Raw genomic sequence first — 19,744 nt, 5'->3', positions numbered from 1 at the left:
CTCTCAGAAGCCAGCCCCTAAGGCGTTCTGCGTTCTGCGTACTCCAGGCACTGAGACTACCATGCTCAGGAACAGTGAGGTGCTCCATAAATGTCAAGCTACACAATCTGCACACCACGCTTTGCCCTCAGTGTCACCGTGTTCAACAGCTGCCTTGCCTCCCCCAATAGGTTTTAATTAATCACGTTACTTACTGTGTATGGTGTGTGTGTGCACTTGTGTGTGTGTGTGTTTGCCTGTGTGGGCGCACGCGCATGCGCGTGTGTGTTTGAGACATTGGGTGTCTTTTTTTTTTTTTTTTTGGTTCTTTTTTTTTTCGGAGCTGGGGACCGAACCCAGGGCCTTGCGCTTCCTAGGCAAGCGCTCTACCACTGAGCTAAATCCCCAACCCGGGTGTCTTCATTAATCATTCTCCACCTTCTTTATTTTATTTATGTTTCCATTGGTTTTTGTGGGCATGCGTGTCCCACCATACAACACGTGTCAGCAGAGGACAAGCCCCAGGGGATTGTTCTCACCTTGTGGGTCCCAGGCTTGTTAGCAGGTGCCTTCTCCTGCTGAGCCAGCTCTCTCGAACCCTACCTTGTCTTTTGAGAGAGTGTCTCTCACTGAACCAGAGTTCAACAGGTTGGCTGATGGCTGTTCGGCCCCCAGAATCCTGTCTGCACACTGTACCTCTGTACCCCCAGCACTGTCCACCCCCGTGCCTGCCCTGCCTGTAAGAGCTGAGAACTCAGGCTCTGGTCCTCACGCTTACACAGAAAGGGCTTCGCTCACTGTCTCCCCAACGCTAAGACGTGGGCGTTCCTTTTCTTTTCTTTTCTTTATTTTTCATTGATTGATTGATTGATCGATTGATGGGATTTTGTTTTGTTTTTGTTTTGTAGTTGTTGTTGTTTGAGACAGAGTTTCTCTGTGTAGCCCTGGCTATCCTGTACTAAGCTGGCCTTGAACTCATAAGTTCACCTGCCTCCAGAGTCCTGGGATTAAAGGCGAACACCACCACTGCCCAGCAAGAGACAGGTTTTAGATTCTGTTAAAACAGTCCACTTTCCAGACTTAATTTCCCAGATGGCACCCTCACTGGCCACTGCCAGAGAATGAACTGAGACACTGAGACACTACCTGCATTGATTTACTCTCTCCCCACTACTGTGCCCCCAACACACACACACACACACACACACACACACACACACACACCTTGTAAGAAAAATTTGATTATTTCTGAAGGTGCCTTGAGCTAACTTAGTCCCAGTGAAAACTGAACAGAAAACACTGGCCCTCTGCTACTACCTGCCGCTCTACACATCCCTCTCCACACTCTGCTAATGCCTGCCGCTCTGCACACCTCTCCCCACACTCTGCTAAGCTACCTCCCACCCATACTAAACGTTGAGAATAGAAAGTTACTCGGAGGTAACTCGGGAAAGGTTGCACCCTCCTGATCATTCACAACAGGGGAGGGTCATCGTATGCTAGGGTTTATAAACCCCCTATACTCACTAGGCGAGTCCGCCATTCTAAGCTGCTGCCTTGCAGGGTCATGAAATAAACTGATCTGCCTTTGCTATTGTGTTTCCAGCAAGTGGGGCTCTTTGTTTCCTGCATATGTCCAGGTTTTGGCCCCTCTAGCCTGTTGAGTAAGTCATGGTTGACTCAGAACTGTCACATGGCTCCTGTGGGTCAAACATGGAATGCCCCTCCTCCTGAAGACAGTCCTCACCTTCTGCAGAGAAACCAACTGAAGGGGCATTGCTGAGGCTGACCATCCTTCAGGCAGCATCATGGGGACCCCACATGCTGTCTCACTCATCCCTGCATGGCATGAGGTGGGTTCTCTATAAGACCCCCTACTGCTCATGTGTTAGGACACAGGCCTCTTCTCTGGGGGCCCAGGCCCCAGCCTTCAGCCCCCAGCTCCCAACTCAGCTCAGCTTAGAAATGGCTGAAGAGGGTTGGGGATTTAGTTTAGTGGTAGAGCGCTTGCCTAGCTCTCCCCAGCTCCGAAGGAAAAAAAAAAAGAAAAAGAAAAAAATAGATCTTAAAAAAAAAAAAGAAAGAAAGAAAGAAATGGCTGAAGAAATACACACGTGGTGAAAGAACAAATGAATGGCCAGGGCCCAGCTGCTCCTTGCATGCCATTTTCAAACCTCCAAGATTCTAACGTAGAAAACCAGCTCTGTTCATTTCTAGGGGCTGTCTCTGTCTTTTCTTTTTTTTTTTTTTTTTCTTTTTTCTTTTTTTCGGAGCTGGGGACCGAACCCAGGGTCTTGCGCTTGCTAGGCAAGCGCTCTACCACTGAGCTAAATCCCCAACCCCGGTCTCTGTCTTTTCTAACAGGGGCCTCCATAGCCAGATCCCAAGTCTGTCTTTAAGGATAAGGACAAGATACTTTTGGTCCCTTAAGCTACCTCTTTAATATTCATCACCCTCCCCACACACCCCAACCCCCACCAAGGTATGACTCTATTCTTTTTTTTAAATATTTATTTTTTTATTTATATAAGCACACTGTAGCTGTCTTCAGACATACCCAAAGAGGGCATCAGATCCTATTACAGATGGTTGTGAGCCACCATGTGGTTGCTGGGTATTGAACTCAGGACCTCTGGAAGAGCAGCCATGGCTCTTAACTGCTGAGCCATCTCTCTAGCCCATCTCTCTTCCCCATTAATAGTGGGGAAGACCCTGAGGTCAGAGTTCTGCAGACTGACTTTGAGTCCCAGTTCCAGAGTATACCCTGGGCAAGTCATCCCCTAGGCCTCTGTTTCCTCATCTGTCTAATGAGCACACCCATCCTTGCCTGGGTGGGTGTTGTAAAGCTAGAAGATATGCAAGGTATATAGGTCCTGGCTGCAGGACCAAAATATAAACCTGCAGGCAATTGTGGGGTGAAGCAAGGCAGAGGCTAAGACTAAAGGCATAGAGGGGTTCTTCTAAGCTGCACTGTCTCTGGGTCTTCTACTCCACAGCCACAAGCCTCTAGGATACTGGGAAACTAGAAAGATTCCAGGTCCCAAGTGCCATGTGCAACCTCATGTGATCAGTCGGGGCTGCTGGTGAGTTGGGCAAGAAGCTCCAGGGGCCTTGAGTTCCTGCCTTAGGCACCGAATGGTGGTAAATGTGTGTGCTTTGTTTTCTACCCACAGGGCTAAACTCACTTGGTATTTAAGCCACACATTTGTCTCTTCCAGGAATGACAAGATTGGGACTTCAAGTCTGCCCTGGAGTCAAGGAGCATTTCTCCTGTGGTCTCATTGACAGGCCTAAAGTGATGGAGGAGGCCGCCTCATCTTTGTTAGAATCTGCCTAACATGGTGGTGAGCTCCGTGTCATTGGAAGTGCTCAGGTGGAGGCTGAGACACTTGAATTCCTGTTCAGAGACCATGGGGGCTAGGTGCCACTGGTGGATGACAAAGGTTTCTTCCTGCCCTTGTGGTGTAGGCTTCGGTGCTCCGGTCTAAGGTTCCGGGTGCCAGCTTCCATGCTGACCCAGACCATGAGGCTCACTCAGGGTCCAGGACAGGAGTACTCATCGGACCAGTCAGAGCAGTGCTGCACTCCGTCCCGGCACAGGACCCTCGGGACACAGCTGCAGTACCTGAACACAGTTGGAGTGCAATACCACCACCCAGGGCCACAGGGTGGGCACGCAGTCACTGTGGAGACAAGAGCCAGCGGGATAAACAGCCGTCGATCCTGGGCTCTCCAGGCAAGATCTGCAACACGCATAGCTCCTGTACCCCTAGTGTGGGGTGACTGTGTGGGCTCCCCTGCAGCAGCAGCAGAGAGAATTGCAGCTGCACAACTCATACACAGGCTGTGTGACCTGCTCGCCCGGCTAAGCCTCAGCACCCATCTGCTCAACTGTTGGGTAAAGGAAACAAGACAGCGCTCGGGGATCAATGGATGCGGAGACGCTGCACCACCCAGTTTACCTTTCTGCTCAGCTCTCACTCCTGATACAGCGATCCCTTGGATGCTCTGGGGGTGCCTCCCTTTTCTACCCTCTGTCCTGTATCCGTGGATCCCCCATTCCTCTTTACACACCAGCCCCGACTGTTGGCCTCTGTTCTCTATGTCCTGTTCTGTGATGTCTTTTCTAAGGTGTCTGGTAGATTCTACAATGTCCGGGTGTTTCCTCTTGGCACCAGCATGGTGTAGTCCTGGGGATGGGTCTGACTCCTGACTCTCCCTTCCAGAATCTGGTACAGGTCACCTCAGCAGTGCCCAGAACATGTTTGTTAATTTAACACCAGGCATAGAATGTGCGTGCATGCATGCCATACAGACATGTACACATGTGAAGGTATGGACACGTATATGGGCACTTGTGTGGAGGCATAAGGTCTACAGTGTCTTCCTTGATGGTCCTTTACCTTTCGTCTTTTGAGACAGTCCCAGGCTGGCCTTCAACTATGGAGCCAAAGATGACCTTGAAGTTTTGACTCCTCTGCCTCTACTCTCAGAGTGCTGGGGTTATAGAAATGTACCACCATACCTCATTTCTGCAGTGCTGAGAACCAACCCAGGCCTTGTGCACACTAGGCAGACACACTACCAGCTGAGCTGCATCTTTAGACCCTACCTCCCTGACGTGGTGCACGCACAGCATGTGGAAGTTAGGAACCCGTGGTCGGTTCTCTCTCTTTACCACGGGGAGGGGTTTGGCCTCTCATGCTGTGCAGCAGTGCCTCACCGAGCATCTCCCCAGTGCTGGGGAAGAGTGTGAGGATGTCTAAGGACGTCGTTTACTCCACAGTGGAAATGTTCTTCCCAGGATTCAGGGACATGTAGGGGACCATGGGGATTCCCGCTCAGCCCATGCCCTTGGCCACTGCCCACCTGTGCCCAGCCCCCACCTGGGCTCAGCTCATCTGAGCAGTCCCCACAGTTGTTGGTGCCATCACATTTCTGGTCTGAGTAGATCCAGGAGTCTGGGTTTCCACAGGTGGTCAGGAGGAAGCTGGGGAGGCTCTTGGGCAAATCTCCTATAGAGAGACAAATGGGGCAGGACAAAATTCACCTCTGACCTCAGTATCTTGGCCACCTGCAGCTGAATCACCTGTCATACTACAGGGTCTCCCCATTCATTCTGGAAAGGGCATAGGAGGTCTTCCAGGAAGGAGGTTGGTTCCAAAGAGTGGAGTGTTCTTACTCTATACATTTGTGGGATTACAAGGGTCCCTGAGAGCACCCCTTGTATGTCCCCACACTCAGCATTGTGTGCATACTCATGCGTAAGTCCCCCCTCTGCTAGCCTGCTACCTTCAATCTAGGGTCAAGTCCCCCACAAGAAGCCTCTGCTCATCAGAACATAGCAGGTAAAACCAGATTTCTTACACAAGGGCCCCAGAATTCCAAAGTAGCATCTACGTCAGGGAGTGGACAGGGTGACCCAGATTCACACAAACCCAGGCCAGCCTCAGGTAGTGAGCTCGCCATCCTAGAAACACTTAAGCAGAGGCTGGGCAGTCTCTCTTGGCTTTCTGGAGTAGCTCATAGGATAGGAGCTAGAGTATGGACCTGGTGACACTTTTTGTTGTTGAGGCAGGGTCTCATTTAAGGAGGCTGGCCTGAAACTTGAAATGAATGACCTCGAACCCCTGATCATCTGCACCCACCTTCCAAGTGCTGGGATTGCCATGCACACAGCAACTCTTGGATTTGGGTTAAAGGGTTCTTTAGAGTCCAGCTCTCACGGATTTGAGGTGCAGTGTTCCCTACCCTTGTAGCAGAAGGTCTGGGCTGAGGTACCATGGGCATGAGGACATGGAGGTGGTACCTAGGGATAGTCCACAGAGCTGCAAGGGGAGTTAATGTGGTTATGGGGATGAAGAGGGGTATGGGATTGAGGGGTACTCACGACACAAGTTCTCAGCCTCGTCCTCACCATGAGGACAGGTGCGGATGCCATCACACACGGCATGGGCCGGGATGCAGTACCTTCGGTCATGGCACAAGAACCCCGTCCTGTTGGCCAGTGTCACACAAGAGTGAGGCTCTGTAGGGGCAAGAGAGACCCTAGAGTGAAGGTAGAACTCATACAGGCAGCCCTGGGGTGGGCAAGGTGGGCACTGCACTAGGTCCCTCAGGGAGCCCCTTTGAGCTCCTAGAGGGCCTCGGGCAGTGGAGAGGCTCTGAACTCCAAGGCATATGTGGACTTGAAGCTGCCACTCTGCCTATGCCACAGCATGACAGGCACAGGTGACCTGGCCTTCTATAGCCTAAGGTCCTTTGTCCTCAAAATAGAGGTCATAGCCTAGCCCCAGAGGTAGGTGGCATGTTGGGAAACATGGTTGTTTTAGACACTGGCTCACAGGCTGTGCAGGGTGGTTTGGTCACACAGGAAGCACTAAGGACAGCATCATACAGATTTAATGATGGATCTCCTGGAACAGGTTAGCTTGTTGGAAGCTGTATATTTGGCTGTCTGGGGACTGCATGTCATAATCCCTTCTGGCTGGGTATACCTTAACAGTCAGCAAACTTCCATAATTTTTTTTATTGTTCCTCCAAGTACTCATAAGAAATGTTACCCTTAAGCTCACCCTTAAAGGTGGCCACAAGATTTAAAGGAGAAACTGACTTAAGGAGATGGAGGTCATAGGCTGTGCCTATGGACACATGTGCAAGTGTATTTGAGCCAGTAGGAGTCATGTCTCCATTCCCAGAGCTACCGCAGCTAGTCATAAGAGGCACCCTTAGATATACACATTGTCACAGATGCACACAGGAAAATGAACACATTCATGTGTACTCACATGCACACACCTGTACCTTCGTGCACATGCATACAGCAACAGATGCACACACAGACACTCGAACATGCACTGACACACGTTCACAGACACACCGACATGTGCATTAATGTACGCGCAGGCAGGCAGGCACCTGCACACATACAGGCATTCACACACACACACACACACACACACACACACACACACACACACACAAGTGAACACAAGCAAGCAGGCATGTGCATTGCATGCACACGGGCACTCACACACATGTGCATACACAGGTCTATGGCTGCAACTCCCCCTTCTGCTATGATTTCACCTTTCCTCTTCCTCGTCCCTTACAGCAGCCCTGCCTGGCCATGGAGCCCTCTCTCAGAAAGCTAGTTCTTCGAAGGATGGGACCTCTCTCTAAGCTCCTGGCATATGACCTCCCTCCCAAGGGCAGCTCCTGAGGCCCTAGGCACTGAGCCCACTCCCTCACTCCCTTCCTCTGTTACTCTCCCACTGTCTTCTTGCCATCTCTCCTTCTCCGTATGCTTCCTTCCACCATAGGAACTCCACACACACTGGTCCCTATGCTGGATGCTATCCCTTACACTCTTTGCTAACCAATCCCTGCTTTCCCTTCTCACTTCAAGTCTATTCCACCTCCCATGGTGCTCCTCACCCTAACTCCCACCACACTGATGGGAGGAGAGCCCTGGCTCCAGACTCCTGGTCTCCCATTAGGCCCGAGTGTTTATTGGATCAAACTCATAGAGTTCTCTGAACTGCTCCCTGAGGGTGGGGACTGCACTGGGCAGCTCAGCACTGAGGTCAGACTGCAGGGAACTTCTGGGCCCAGCCTGATGGGTAGTTGAAAGTACTAACCAGGCTGGCCAGGCCTGGAGAATAAGAAATGCAGTGGCTGTGGGAACTGAAAGGAAGCTCCTAGCCCAGCTCAGGGGTCAGAGAGAATTTCTTAGAGGAAGAAACATCAAAACCAGGACCTCTCAATAGATCATGCTGGGACTGGAGAGGCGGTTCAGTCAGTGGTCAAGAGCATTTGTTGCTCTTCCAGAGGACCTGGGTTCAATTTCCAACACCCATATGGATACTCCTAACCATCTGTAAGTACAGTTCCAAGGGGTTTGACATCATCTTCTGTCACCCCTGGGCACCAAGCACACATGTGGCATAGACATATATGTGCAGGAAAAACACCCATACACATAAACATAAACTTTATAAAGATGAAATAAAAAAATTAAAATAGCGCATGACAAGGATATGTACACAAATAGCCTCTCAGCCTTGTAACCACACACTGACAGGTACCTCTGCATGCACCTTAAGGAACCACTCAAGTCACTCAGGAAGAAGCCAGGCAGGGCTGGGGCTCCCGTCTCCCTGAGCCTCCAAGCCTCCTTCTTGCCCCCTGACCTGGTGTGCGCTGTGGATGTCCCAGGATGGTGACGATCAAGAGCAAGGCGGCAAGCATGGCCAGCAGAAGCAGCAGGAAGACAGAAAGGCAGGCCCCGCGGCGTGAGTAGCAGAGGGGGCCACAGCCTGTGGAGGGGAAGACAATGAAGAGGTGCAGGGATCCCCCCAAGATCCCAGGTGCAGGCAGCCCTCCCTAGTGAGGGAGTACTAGGGCGAGAGGAAGCATTCCTAAGCCTTCCATGACACTCTCTGGTCCTGCCTGTCCTCCACCATCACCAAATGCCATTAGGGGCTAGCCTCTGCTTCATACAGGGTATCTCTCCTTCATGTCCTTCCTAGCCTATCCTCATGATCAGGGGCATAGGACAGTGGACATCTGTGTACCCAGAGCAGTCTCAGAGCATGCTTTCGTGGGAATGGGATGGGGGGGTTGGGTTGGGAAGCAGAGGGGAGGGGGGAAGGATTATCCTGATTGTACTCATTGAAGTGGGCAATACTATTCCCTAAATGGATGCTGGACTGCGGAAGTGGAGAGTCCGAGCAGCAGACAGTCTCTGCATTCACCCCTCTCCTCTTTCCATTGCGGGTCTGATATGACCAGCCCCTTCCAGCTCCTTGAGCTCCCTGCCACCATGGACTGGCTGTGACTTGACCTTTGTAGATGACAAACCGAGGTTCCAAGAAACAAACATCCGGGTCACCCCTGTTCTGTTTGATGCCAAAAGCCAGAGCCTTTGCTCACCTCCGGCCTATCATCTGTTCTAGTACCCCCCAGAACCGTGGGCATTTGCTTTGCTGGGTCTCAGCCTCCTCGAGGGCTAAGCCGGGACGGGGAGAGTTACTGTGGTTTGCTGGGGGCTGGTTAGCTGAATGATTATTCTGAAACAGTAGGTGCTAAGTGTGAGCTAAGAATTTGTTGTGCGACTACCAAATGCCACAAACTCTAGGCATGGCAGAGACAGCAGTTAAGGAGAAGCTGGCAGATGTCCCATACTCTAGACTTGTGCTCCCCTAATTCCCTTTGTTTCTTATGTTTTTCAAGATAGAGTCTCTGCCTATCTAGCTCTGGCTATCCTAACTCACTGTGTTCAGCCTGGCCTTGAACTCACGGAGATCCGCCTGCTTTCACGTCCCAAGTGCTAGGATTAAGGGTGTGTAGCACTGGGGCTGGGGATTTAGCTCAGTGGTAGAGCGCTTGCCTAGGAAGCGCAAGGCCCTGGGTTCGGTCCCCAGCTCCGAAAAAAAAGAACCAAAAAAAAAAAAAAAAAAAAAAAAAAGGGTGTGTAGCAAAATGAAGCAAAGCAGTTTTATCCTTGGGCCTCATGGGCACCTTGCTCTGTAGAAGGTGACACAGTAGCTTCCAATCCTCTCAGAGAGTTCTCAGCCTCACTTGGAGACGTGGTTGAATAGGAAGGAGGGTAGGGATTAAGTCCCCTGTGTCCAGCCACAGAAGGGCAGAGGTAGCTTTGATTCATCCCTTGCGCTCTTATGTTCTGAGGCTCTCACTGGTGCTGCATGTGTGTGTGTGTGGGGGGGGGGTACACATGCATGTGCAAGTATGCAAACTAGAGATACAGAAGACAAGGGGAGGATCCTGATTTGGGTCATTTAATTCACGACACTCAAGTTTCCAGTCCCCTGTCAGCAAGAACTGTGCCCGAAAGGTGGCTGGAAAGGTGTGAACAGGACTCTGAGGAGCTCCTGGTGACTTAGGGACCTCAGGAAAACCGGCTGGTTTATAAGGTGGGGTGGGGCAGAGGCCTCAAAGAGCAGGCCTTCCAGGGAGAGGGCTTGCGGGGGAGAGGCGTGGTGGGTGGCTGGTGTGGATGAAGGTGTGTGGGTGTGGGTTGGTAGAGAAGACAGCAAGGAGCCTACAGGAAGTGCAGTATACATCAAAACCTATACTCCCAGAAGCCTGGTGGGTTGTTTCTTTGTGGTCAGCAACACAGAGTAAACTTGGGTCACCAGGGAGATGGTGTTGACATTGGCAGCAGAGCCAGCTGAATGGTTGATCCTCAAATATTTGTGCAGAATATATGGTATGCAAGGTGGGGTTGTAGGCAAGACTGGAGGGGCAGACCTCCAGAGAGGTCTTGCCCTGGTGGAGATGCCCACTTTAAAGCCAGAAACTTCGGAAACTGCCCACCCAGGGCAAAGGAAGAAAAAGCACACCTATAGCCACACTGAACTCAGGAATAGCCACCAGCATGGAGCATGACCCTAAAGCTTGGCAACCAGGGGCCTTCTCCCCGGTGCCATATTACCTTGGCCTGATTGCCCGACCTCTCCTAGCTTCAGCTGCTTCTTGTACCCCACCCACCCAGGGTTGTCCTGAAACCAAGATCTGCAGCTCCGGGGAGCGGAGGCAGACCCGTTACAGCCATGCTTTGCGCCTATCTGTTTCCTCCTCGATCAACTGTGGGCCCTGGGAGACACAAAGGTCCTGGCTGCACAGGAGCTGGGGAGACATAGAAAGTACAGCTGGGGTCCTGACCCACTCTGTCTCATGATCAGCAGAAGCGTCCGGATCAGGCATGGGGTCCAGAGGTTGATTCGGAGGTCCTTGGTGTTACAGGTTCAGCGTGGTAGGCCAGCAGGCAAAAGGCACATAGTAGGCACTCAGAAAATGCTAGTAGCTGGAGAGAATGAACAGTTCTATCCAGCGAATGACTGTTGGTATGGCAGACCAGGAAGCTGGGAGCAGACATCACCACCCACACTGGGGTAGAAGAAAGGTAGCCTCGGACTCTATGCCCAGCATCAGGGTAGTTTCCCAGGAAGGGATCACAGCTCAGAGCTTGACCCCCACCTCTGTCCTTACCTTCACCTCCAGGGCGGGTTTTCCTTCCAGTGGTCATGTTGCTCTCGGCATCTGCCTGCCCAAGAGACCAGAAGAGGGCTGGGCAAACTTATCCTGCCTGCTTCGTGTTTCCACACTTTCCCACCCGGTACAGTAGGGCGGCTTCTGCCCAGTACCCACTACTCCTTCATCCTCCAAATTGACTCAGGCAGGTCCTCCTGGGGCAGTGTCCTAACACCTCTAGGTGTTCGGTGCTGCCACTCAGCGCTCCTGACTCTCACTTGGAATGAGTCTCCAGGGCAGGTGAATGTGGCCATAGGTCCTAGGGTCCCCCTCCCCAGAGCCCTTTCCATCTCCAGGATGGCCCCCTGGGTCAAGAGTCAGTTCAGGCTCAGGCAGCATTTACCTGTGGGCAGATTTTGTTCATGGCTCCAACACTCATCTCCAGGAACTGTTGTGGAACAAGGAGAGCTCAGTGTAGAGTCCTCTGCCTTGTCACCAGGGGCAGCCTGGGGGAGGGAAGGACAGCAACAGGCTTTGCCAGGGACTCTCCTCCCAGGCTACCTCCCACATGCGCATGCACGGAGGAAAGGACAGGTGTACCTGCTCCTACCAAGTGTCTCCCTAGGTTGCAGTTGGACAGGGACACTTCCCATTCCACAGATGACAAGCTGCTGTTTGTGCTTCGAGTCACGCTATACGTGGGAGAGATGAACCAGGGCTTTAGCACGCTTTTCCTCCTCTGCACCAACAGACTCAGGTACCCCCACCCCCACCTCCACCCCCACCCCATCCCAACCCACCCCATCCCCCACCCCCACCCACACATACACCCTCCCCCGGCAGAAGGAAGCCACAGGCAGAAGTGCCATGAGTCTTGGTTCAGTGGCTAGAAGGCCAAGTTCCTTTTCTCACTGATGGACGTTCATTAAGTAGGTGATCTAAGCCAGAAGGATATGTACTTCTGAGGGCCAGCAGGATGGTTCAGTGGGTAAAGGTGCCTGAGCACCTTCTTTCCAGTCCCAGGTACAGGTGCAAGGAGAACGCCTACTCCACAAAGTTGTCCTGACTCCATACACGCATGCGCGCACCCCTCCCCCTACATACATACATTAATAAATAAAAGAGAGGCATAGACATTAGCATTGTTAAAAGCATAGAGAGGTACATTTTTTAACGTTTTCGAGATGGTATCTGGGTGGGCGCTAGCTGCTTTCCAGAATACCTTCTATCCCAGCATGGAGCAGAGTCCTTAGCAATGCAGTCTGTGGAGGAGACAGAGGTCCTGGAAGCAGGTATGGATGCTCCGAGGCCCACCCCAAGGGTAGTACCTACCTCCATGTGTCCAGGCGTTCCCATCAGAGATTCCCCTGCTGGGCCATTTCTCTTGCGGTGGGAAATAAATGCCAAACCATGGAGGTTGAAGACCATAGGTAGTCAGTGGGCTGGGCAAGCTAAGCATTGGTTCTTACAAGGGCCTTGCCAATGGCTCAGGAAAGACCCTTCCCTTCACAGGCATGAAGATGCAGGGGTGCTTGAGTGCAGGTTTCTCAGAGCTTGGCCCTCTGACAAGAATAGAAGTCAGTGGGTCTCAAAGGGAAGGATCCCGGACATGCTGGTATGGAGTGAGGGAGCTGGGGTGAAGAAGACACTGCTCACTGATATGGGGCAGCACCTAGATTCTGTGAGGCATTTGGGGACACTGGGGAAGATGCACCTGAGGGAACTGGAGCACTTAGCCCATGCTGCCAGCCATTGGATGAGTCTGCTGGCGATCCCCTTATCCCTAGCTTCACTGGCCTGTGGGAGGCAAAGGGAGGCCAATGGCAGTTGCAAGTCAGGCTGGTAAGCCATGAAAAGGAAAAGGCCGAAGGGGACGAAAATAAACTAAAGGTGCTACCTAGATTTCTTCTTTTGTGCCAACTACAGTAGAGACCATGAGGAACATGATTTCAAAAGGATGTTGAGGTCAGGGTCTATGATTGATTAGTAATGCCTACCATGGATGTCAGAGTGGAGAGTAGAATGCATTCCTGGACCAACACATGCCCTTTGGTCTTCGACTTCCATGGACTGTTGATTCTTTAGTGTCCCTTTATATGTATGTATGTATGCATGCATGCATGATTGCATGTATGTATGTACGTACATAGGTTTGTATGTACATATTGCTGTTACTCTTGTTTTTATTGTTCAAGATTGTTTCCAAGTCATGGCAATCCTCCTGCCTCTGTCTCCCAAGTACTGCGACGACAGATATGAACTACATTCTGATACATCAGCTTTGTGTTCCTTTATCAGGATACTCCTCATCCTGTTCGATGCCTCCTCCTTTGGACTCCTTCAATGCAGGTATAGCCATGTCTGACTGGAAGAATCCCATTTCTCCAGGGCTCTGCCAGGAACCCTTGAAGGAAGGGCAGCAGGGGTCCTACGGATCATCTTAGTATATGTGCTTGGCCTCTTGCCCCTCCAGTCCTACTGTAGGCAGCTGCGATGTCTCAGGTGCTGTAAAGCTGCTCTTCAAGGCTAGTCAGCACTGTGTAAACGGTAAGAGACCCTTTCCTCAGCCCTCGAAACCCAGAGGTCTTCCAACATCTGCCGGGCTGGCTCCTGTGACAAGGTGATTGTTTGACTTACGTCTGGTTATTCTCCCACTGCTCCAAGGGTACCATTTTTCTGAGCGCTTACTACTGTCCCTGTCTGCTGTGTGGTTTGCTTTCTGTAAGTTAACCCACCTTGTCTTCCCCAATAGGATACAGGCCATCCCATCGCCATTTTTCAAATGAGGGAACAGGTCTAAAGGCATTTTGCTCAAGGCTGTCATCTGAAGGACAGAGCTAGGGTTGCAGCTCAGCTGGCTGAACCATCCTGATACTCCTTCCCACAGGCAGGCCTCATTTCAGACTACAGACCAGAGCCTGAAGGCCCCTCCCTCCACTGTTGGCTTTTAAGAATGCACCATCTGGAGGATTTTCGCCTCTAGTGGACTGCTTGTTCACTGCTCATAGGCTGCTCAATTTTCAACAAGTGCTTTTTTTTTCCCTTATTGACTCATGAGTCTTTCTGTTCTATAGGAAGATATATTTTTCTGGGGCTCCACCCCATACAGTCTCAGCATCACTTGATGATGGCACAATCACTCAGGATTTAAAAGGCAGGCTATGTCCACAGCAGGGGCCCAGAGGCAGGGAAATAAAAATCTTTCTTCCTTTCTGGGTCCTTTCTTCCTGTAGTTGAGGTGTAGGCCATTGGGATGGGCTGGCTGCCAGCCAGGCAATGGGACTCAAGCAGGTTGAGTCCAAAAGGGCCAGCAGAATGGAAAGCCCGCTTTACCCCAGGGCAAGCAGGGTATCTCAGTTACCTGGCCCTAAGCAACAGCTCATCGGTGCTCAGAAAACTATGAAAGCTGAACCCTATTCTACAATGTTCGAAGGCGTTGTAGAAATACTTGCTGAAGACCTCCACGCTGTTGCTATTAGCCTGAGGAGGTCAAGAGGTTGCTATGGATGTCCATGCTGCTGCAGACGTAGTAGGGTAGGACCCAGTATGGTGTTCATTAGTAGATGGATAATCCTGAAGTTCTGTAACGTGATACTGGTGCTGGACAGCTACTGCTTTGGCTGTGGATTCCCTCTACCTCTCCTCTCCCTCTTTTTAATGACTATTTGTGTGTGTGTGTGTGTGTGTGTGTGTGTGTGTGTGTGTGTGTGTGTGTGTGCCAGATGTTTGCAGTGCCTTAGAGGCCAGAAAAGAGTGTGAAATCCCCTGGAGTTATAGGATGCATGAGTATTGGGAACTGAACATCTTCTGCAAGAGCAGCAAGTGCTCTTAACCAATGAACCATCTCTCCAGTCCCTTTGTTCCTTTAAAAAACATTATTTATGATTTGTTTGTTTATTGTGTGTGTGTTTTGTCTGCATGGATGTTTGTCTGTGCACCATGTGTGTGCCTAGTGCCTGTAAAGGCCAGAGAAGGATCCCTCTTCTGGGAGGTGTAGGACTCCCCTTGAATGGTGACCTACCTGCCGCAGCTCCCTAATGACAGAGTAACAGGTACGAACCACCAACGCTCATCTCAGCAGCCTGCCATATGGGCTGGCTGGCTTGTGCTTGGTTATCTGCTTGAGGAGTTCTGTAGGTTTCCTCTACCTTTCTGAGTCTGCCTCCTTCCAGGGAGCCTTGGGTATCATACCTCCCTTGCCTTTCCTTCTTTAGCTTCTGGCCACATCTTAATTTGCTGAAGCCAGGAGAGACCCACTGGACATAGGACACCTGCCTTGAGTCAGACAGCCCCAGTTTTCCTTTTCACTATCAAGTTACTATCTAAGAAGGCAGCACCAATCTTAGCCTCAGTTGTCTCATCAAAACAATGGGGGCAGAATGGAATAAGTCTGTCTCCAGGCAGAGAGATGTTCTTGAGAGCTAGGCACAGCGTTAGAAGCATCTAACTAAATGGGTACCCCAATTACAGGGGCCCCAGAGCATCGAACTGTCTAGAAGAATGGCCTGACCCCCATCTCAGCATTTATTGCCCCCCCCAGGTACTTTCCACAGCCCTAGAATTACAGCACTTCACACACACACACACACACACACACACACACACACACACACACACACACACACACAACCTACCTCCCAGACTGTACTGTCAAGATGGAGAGGGTCTGGTCCATCTGCTCTCCTTGCAGGGGTGTTAGAAGGATTCTTCAGCCACCAAAATAGCTAAGCTGAGAAAGAAGACTGAAGACAAGATCCTGTGAGATACAAGTCTTCTAAAAGCAAAGCCTATTGTGAATTATCTAATTAGGTACTTGCTTCATTCAGATGTTGCAAATTTTATTAGAGTCCATGCAGTTGAACATTATGAACTTAAGAGGCATGTTGCCCCAGGGAAAGCATCACTACCACGAGCTTCTGATGAAATCCTTCTTTTCCAATCAGTTCCTGACTCCTTTCTACCCAAGCCCTCAATTGCGGCTAACACTGCAAACAGTTCAGGTGTAGAAAGCTCACGCAGATGCAGTGAGTCGGGTCGGTCGATAACCTGAACCCAGCAAGCAAACTAAAACAACTTCCTCCTAATACGTCAAACTCAGACCACCCTCGGGCGGGGATTAGGTGAACTTGGTTGGGGAAAAAGCTAATTCAAGTGTTCACTAGATTTGAACTGGAGTATAGCAGGCCTGTGACATCATCACCAGCAGAGTCCACACTGCAGTAGATGTTAATTAATAGTAATAAAAAAATACTGAGATCAAAGAAGTGTTACAACTACCCTTTGATGTTCTGGGTGAATGTATATATATATATATATATATATATATATATATATATATATATATACACATATATAACTACATCAAAGTTCTGAAAACACTTTGATTAGCACTATGTTAGTTTCCTTATAATCCTTCATATTTAGTGTTCTACATATGAAATCATAATTCTGAGAGGGGTCCAAGGACTCCATAAGATCTCCAAAAGCTCTGTGGTGCAGAAGGTAAGAATCCCGGTCCTAGGGGTCTGGGGAGATAGCTCAGTAGGTAATCTGCATGAGGATCTAGGTTTGGATCCCCAGCATCTAAATAAAAAGTAGGGGAAGTAGGGCTGCAGGCCTGTAATTCCAGCAGTGGGGAGGCAAAAAGGACTTCAGGGGCTTGGCCAGCCAGTTTAGCCAAATTCTTGTACTCCATGTTCAGTGAGAGATTCAGTCTTAAAAATAAGGTGGACAGCAACATAGGAGGAGACTGATGCTGACCTCTGACCTCCACACATGGATACACTGGGGGTACATGCATACACACACATGCTCTCCCAAAAAGAACATCCCTGTTCTAAACAGGACAGTTACTCACAGCATAGGAAGGGCACTTAGCAGTGAAATATGAAAATGGTTTTCATAATTAGGAATTTCAAGTACGGTAGGGGCTGTGCCTCAGAAGTCAGCTCTCCACAGAACACAATGCAGTCTCCAGTGCCTCAGCCTTTATTGCAGGCCACACCTTAAACCCAGACTAATGTAGAACAAATAGTTAAGGAAAGATTAAAGGGAAAGGAGCTGAGGGTACTCAAACGGGAAGCTTAGCAACTTGAAGCCTGGGGGAGGGCTCCAGGGCAGCTGAGGGAGCCTGCTCTGAGAATGTGCAACCTTAGACAGTGGTTAAGCCGACTGGTTGTGTGACAATGTAGCTTGAAGACTCAGTCCAACAGGAAGCAGTTCATGGTTGGATCTTGGCTCAGTCTTTTGTTTGGCCTCACTTAGAGCAGTGGTTCTCAGCCTGATGCTGCGACCCTTCCCTATGGTTTCTCATGTTGTGGATCCCTAATCATAAAATCATTTGGTTGCTATTTCCTAACTGTCGTTTTGTTACTGTTATGAATCGTGATATAAATCTCGGATACGCAGGTCATCTGATGTGCCACCACCAGAAGGCTGTGACCCACAGGTTGAGAACTGCTGATCTGGGTTGTGACCACAATGCAGGGTCCTAGACTTACAACACTGTGGGGAATAAGGTCTAAACAATGTGAGTAAAGAGAACAGGACCGCAGTCCACTTAATAAAAACTAGTATGGAGCAAAGTACACACCCGTAAGTAATCCCAGCACTCGGGAGCTGAGGCAGGCTTGACTGAGCTACACAGAGGCTGCCTCAGAAATCCAAGGCTGGATAGAGCTCTACTGTAGAGCACTTACCTAGTATGAGTGAGGCCCTGGGTTTGGCCTACAGTATAAACCCAACAGTGGGGCCAAGCTATGGCCGTCTCTGCATTTGCTCCCATTCCCAGGCTGTTCCACATTGCTGTCTCAGAATCATTCTGGGACCCATTCTCCAACGAGACCCTGGGGCTTCACTTCTTTGCAATGACTCTCCATTCTGTGCAGGATGGAGGCTTAGCGAGGCCTTTTAATATTCACATCTACGTCCTAGCTTAGGCTGCTGAACAATCTGCAGTCCCAGCTCTGGGTCCCTCAGCTTAGGTCTGCTGTCCCCACTGCGAGAACACTGTTCCCTGCAACTTCCCTAGCTTCCCCCCCCAACTTCCCTCCAGGCTGAAGCCGGTCACTGCTTCCTCCTGAAATTAGTGGTGCTCCCAAGTGCTCTCGAAGTCCTCCAGGCTTACTCAGGCTCAGAGGGAAAACACCCACGAAAGGCTCATGTGTTGAGAATTGGCCCTCGGCCTGCTGTCTTCCAAATCTAGACACACTATCTTATAAACAAAGCCTATATTTTGTGACCAGTGTCCCTGCTTCTTAGCTGTCAGCTGTATCTTCTTGACTTAGAGAAGCTTGACAACTGCACCACAGTGTGTGAGGCCTTCCAGTGAGACTCCCACTGCAGCGCCACCCAGCTCTGAGATCAACGATGGTGGTTAGCAAAGGTTTAACATTCCCTGTGTGGTGATGCAGAACCACATCAAGACGCAGTAGAAGACGGCCTCTGGTGCTGCCGTTGTTCTCAATCTCTAGTACTAGGGTGGGAGCTGCCTCAGCACTAAGAGCACTGGCCGGTCGACCAGACTGAAGTTCATTCCCAGCTCCCACATGGCAGCTCACAAGTCCCTATAAACCCAGTTCTGAGGGATGAGATCCTCTTCTGACTGCTGTGTGCAGCAGGCACACACGTGTGCACATACAGGCAAAACACTGGCATACCGGAAATAAACAGCTAAAAATCAATAATAATTCTCTATCACTGATGGTAAAGGAAGGGCAACAAATGTCAGTTTCTACCAAGTCAAATCTGTACCTAAGTCTACAGCACAGGAGAATGAATGTCTAATGTTAAAATGCCATTTTCTCTAAAAATACCTTGATGTGATTTTAAAGAGGTCAAACAGTTCCTTTGGAAAAATTCTTGCAAATCTAAGCTGTGCAAAAACTGCATCAAATGGGACTTCAGGAGAGATGGCTGAGGGGCCAAAGCATTAGCTTCAAAAGCCCAACAACCCAAATTTGTCATTTGAGTTCCTGGAATATGCCAGAAGCTCTCAGGTCAGCCACCCTGGAGTACACAGTGCAGCAGCAAAAATATGAGGAGAGGACCCATCTCAACTGGTAAGGGAAAGAACTGATCTCTCTACACATGCTGTGGCATGCAAATGTTCCTCACATCCAGCACACACACACACACACACACACACACACACACACACACACACACACCACACACACCACACACACACACACACACACACACACCACACACACACCACACACATACACACACACCATACACATACACACCACACACACACCACCACACACACCATACACACATACACCACACACATACACACACACCATACACATACACACCACACAAACACACATACACACACACCATACACATACACACCACACACACATACACACACACCATACACACATACCATACTCACACACCATACACACACCACATAACACCACACACACACACACACACACACCATACACACACACCACACCACACCATACACACCATACACACCACACACACACACCACACCACACACACACCATACACACCACACACACACACACACACCACACACACACCACATACACCACACACACCACACACACACCATACACACACACCACACCACACCATACACACCATACACACCCCACACACACACACACACACACACACACACACACACACACACACTTTAGAAAATCACACCAATGCCTCTCCCGAGAAGGCCCTTGTTTGCTTTCACCTAGCATTGAACAGCAGACGCACAGCAACTCACGACTCCCTG

The 19,744-nt window shown here is 50.2% G+C and overlaps 1 protein-coding gene across 9 annotated transcripts; it reads right to left on the bottom strand.

Moving 5' to 3' along the window:
• Window positions 1–2,475: 2,475 nt before the first annotated feature.
• Ldlrad1 (low density lipoprotein receptor class A domain containing 1) lies at window positions 2,476–19,648 on the bottom strand. 9 transcript variants are annotated; one of them, XM_039111136.2, is made up of 8 exons: window positions 15,609–19,337; window positions 11,585–11,666; window positions 11,378–11,480; window positions 10,993–11,043; window positions 8,172–8,297; window positions 5,870–6,007; window positions 4,866–4,994; window positions 2,476–3,662 (listed from the first exon to the last, which is right to left on the bottom strand). In XM_039111136.2, exons 1-8 carry the CDS (start codon window positions 15,647–15,649, stop codon window positions 3,514–3,516), a joined length of 819 nt encoding a protein of 272 aa, XP_038967064.1. In that variant the 5' UTR covers window positions 15,650–19,337; the 3' UTR covers window positions 2,476–3,513. The 9 variants fall into 9 exon arrangements, with proteins under 9 accessions (XP_038967064.1, XP_038967071.1, XP_038967073.1 ...); XM_039111143.2 differs by lacking the exon at window positions 15,609–19,337 and adding an exon at window positions 10,670–10,807 and having other exon boundaries at window positions 10,993–11,047; window positions 11,575–11,739; XM_039111145.2 differs by lacking the exon at window positions 15,609–19,337 and adding an exon at window positions 10,666–10,807 and having other exon boundaries at window positions 10,993–11,047; window positions 11,575–11,738.
• Window positions 19,649–19,744: the final 96 nt, after the last annotated feature.

This window comes from Rattus norvegicus, chromosome 5 (assembly GCF_036323735.1).
Source record: "Rattus norvegicus strain BN/NHsdMcwi chromosome 5, GRCr8, whole genome shotgun sequence".
Lineage (NCBI taxonomy): Eukaryota > Metazoa > Chordata > Mammalia > Rodentia > Muridae > Rattus > Rattus norvegicus.
This window is presented reverse-complemented; position numbering and strand designations above follow the sequence as displayed.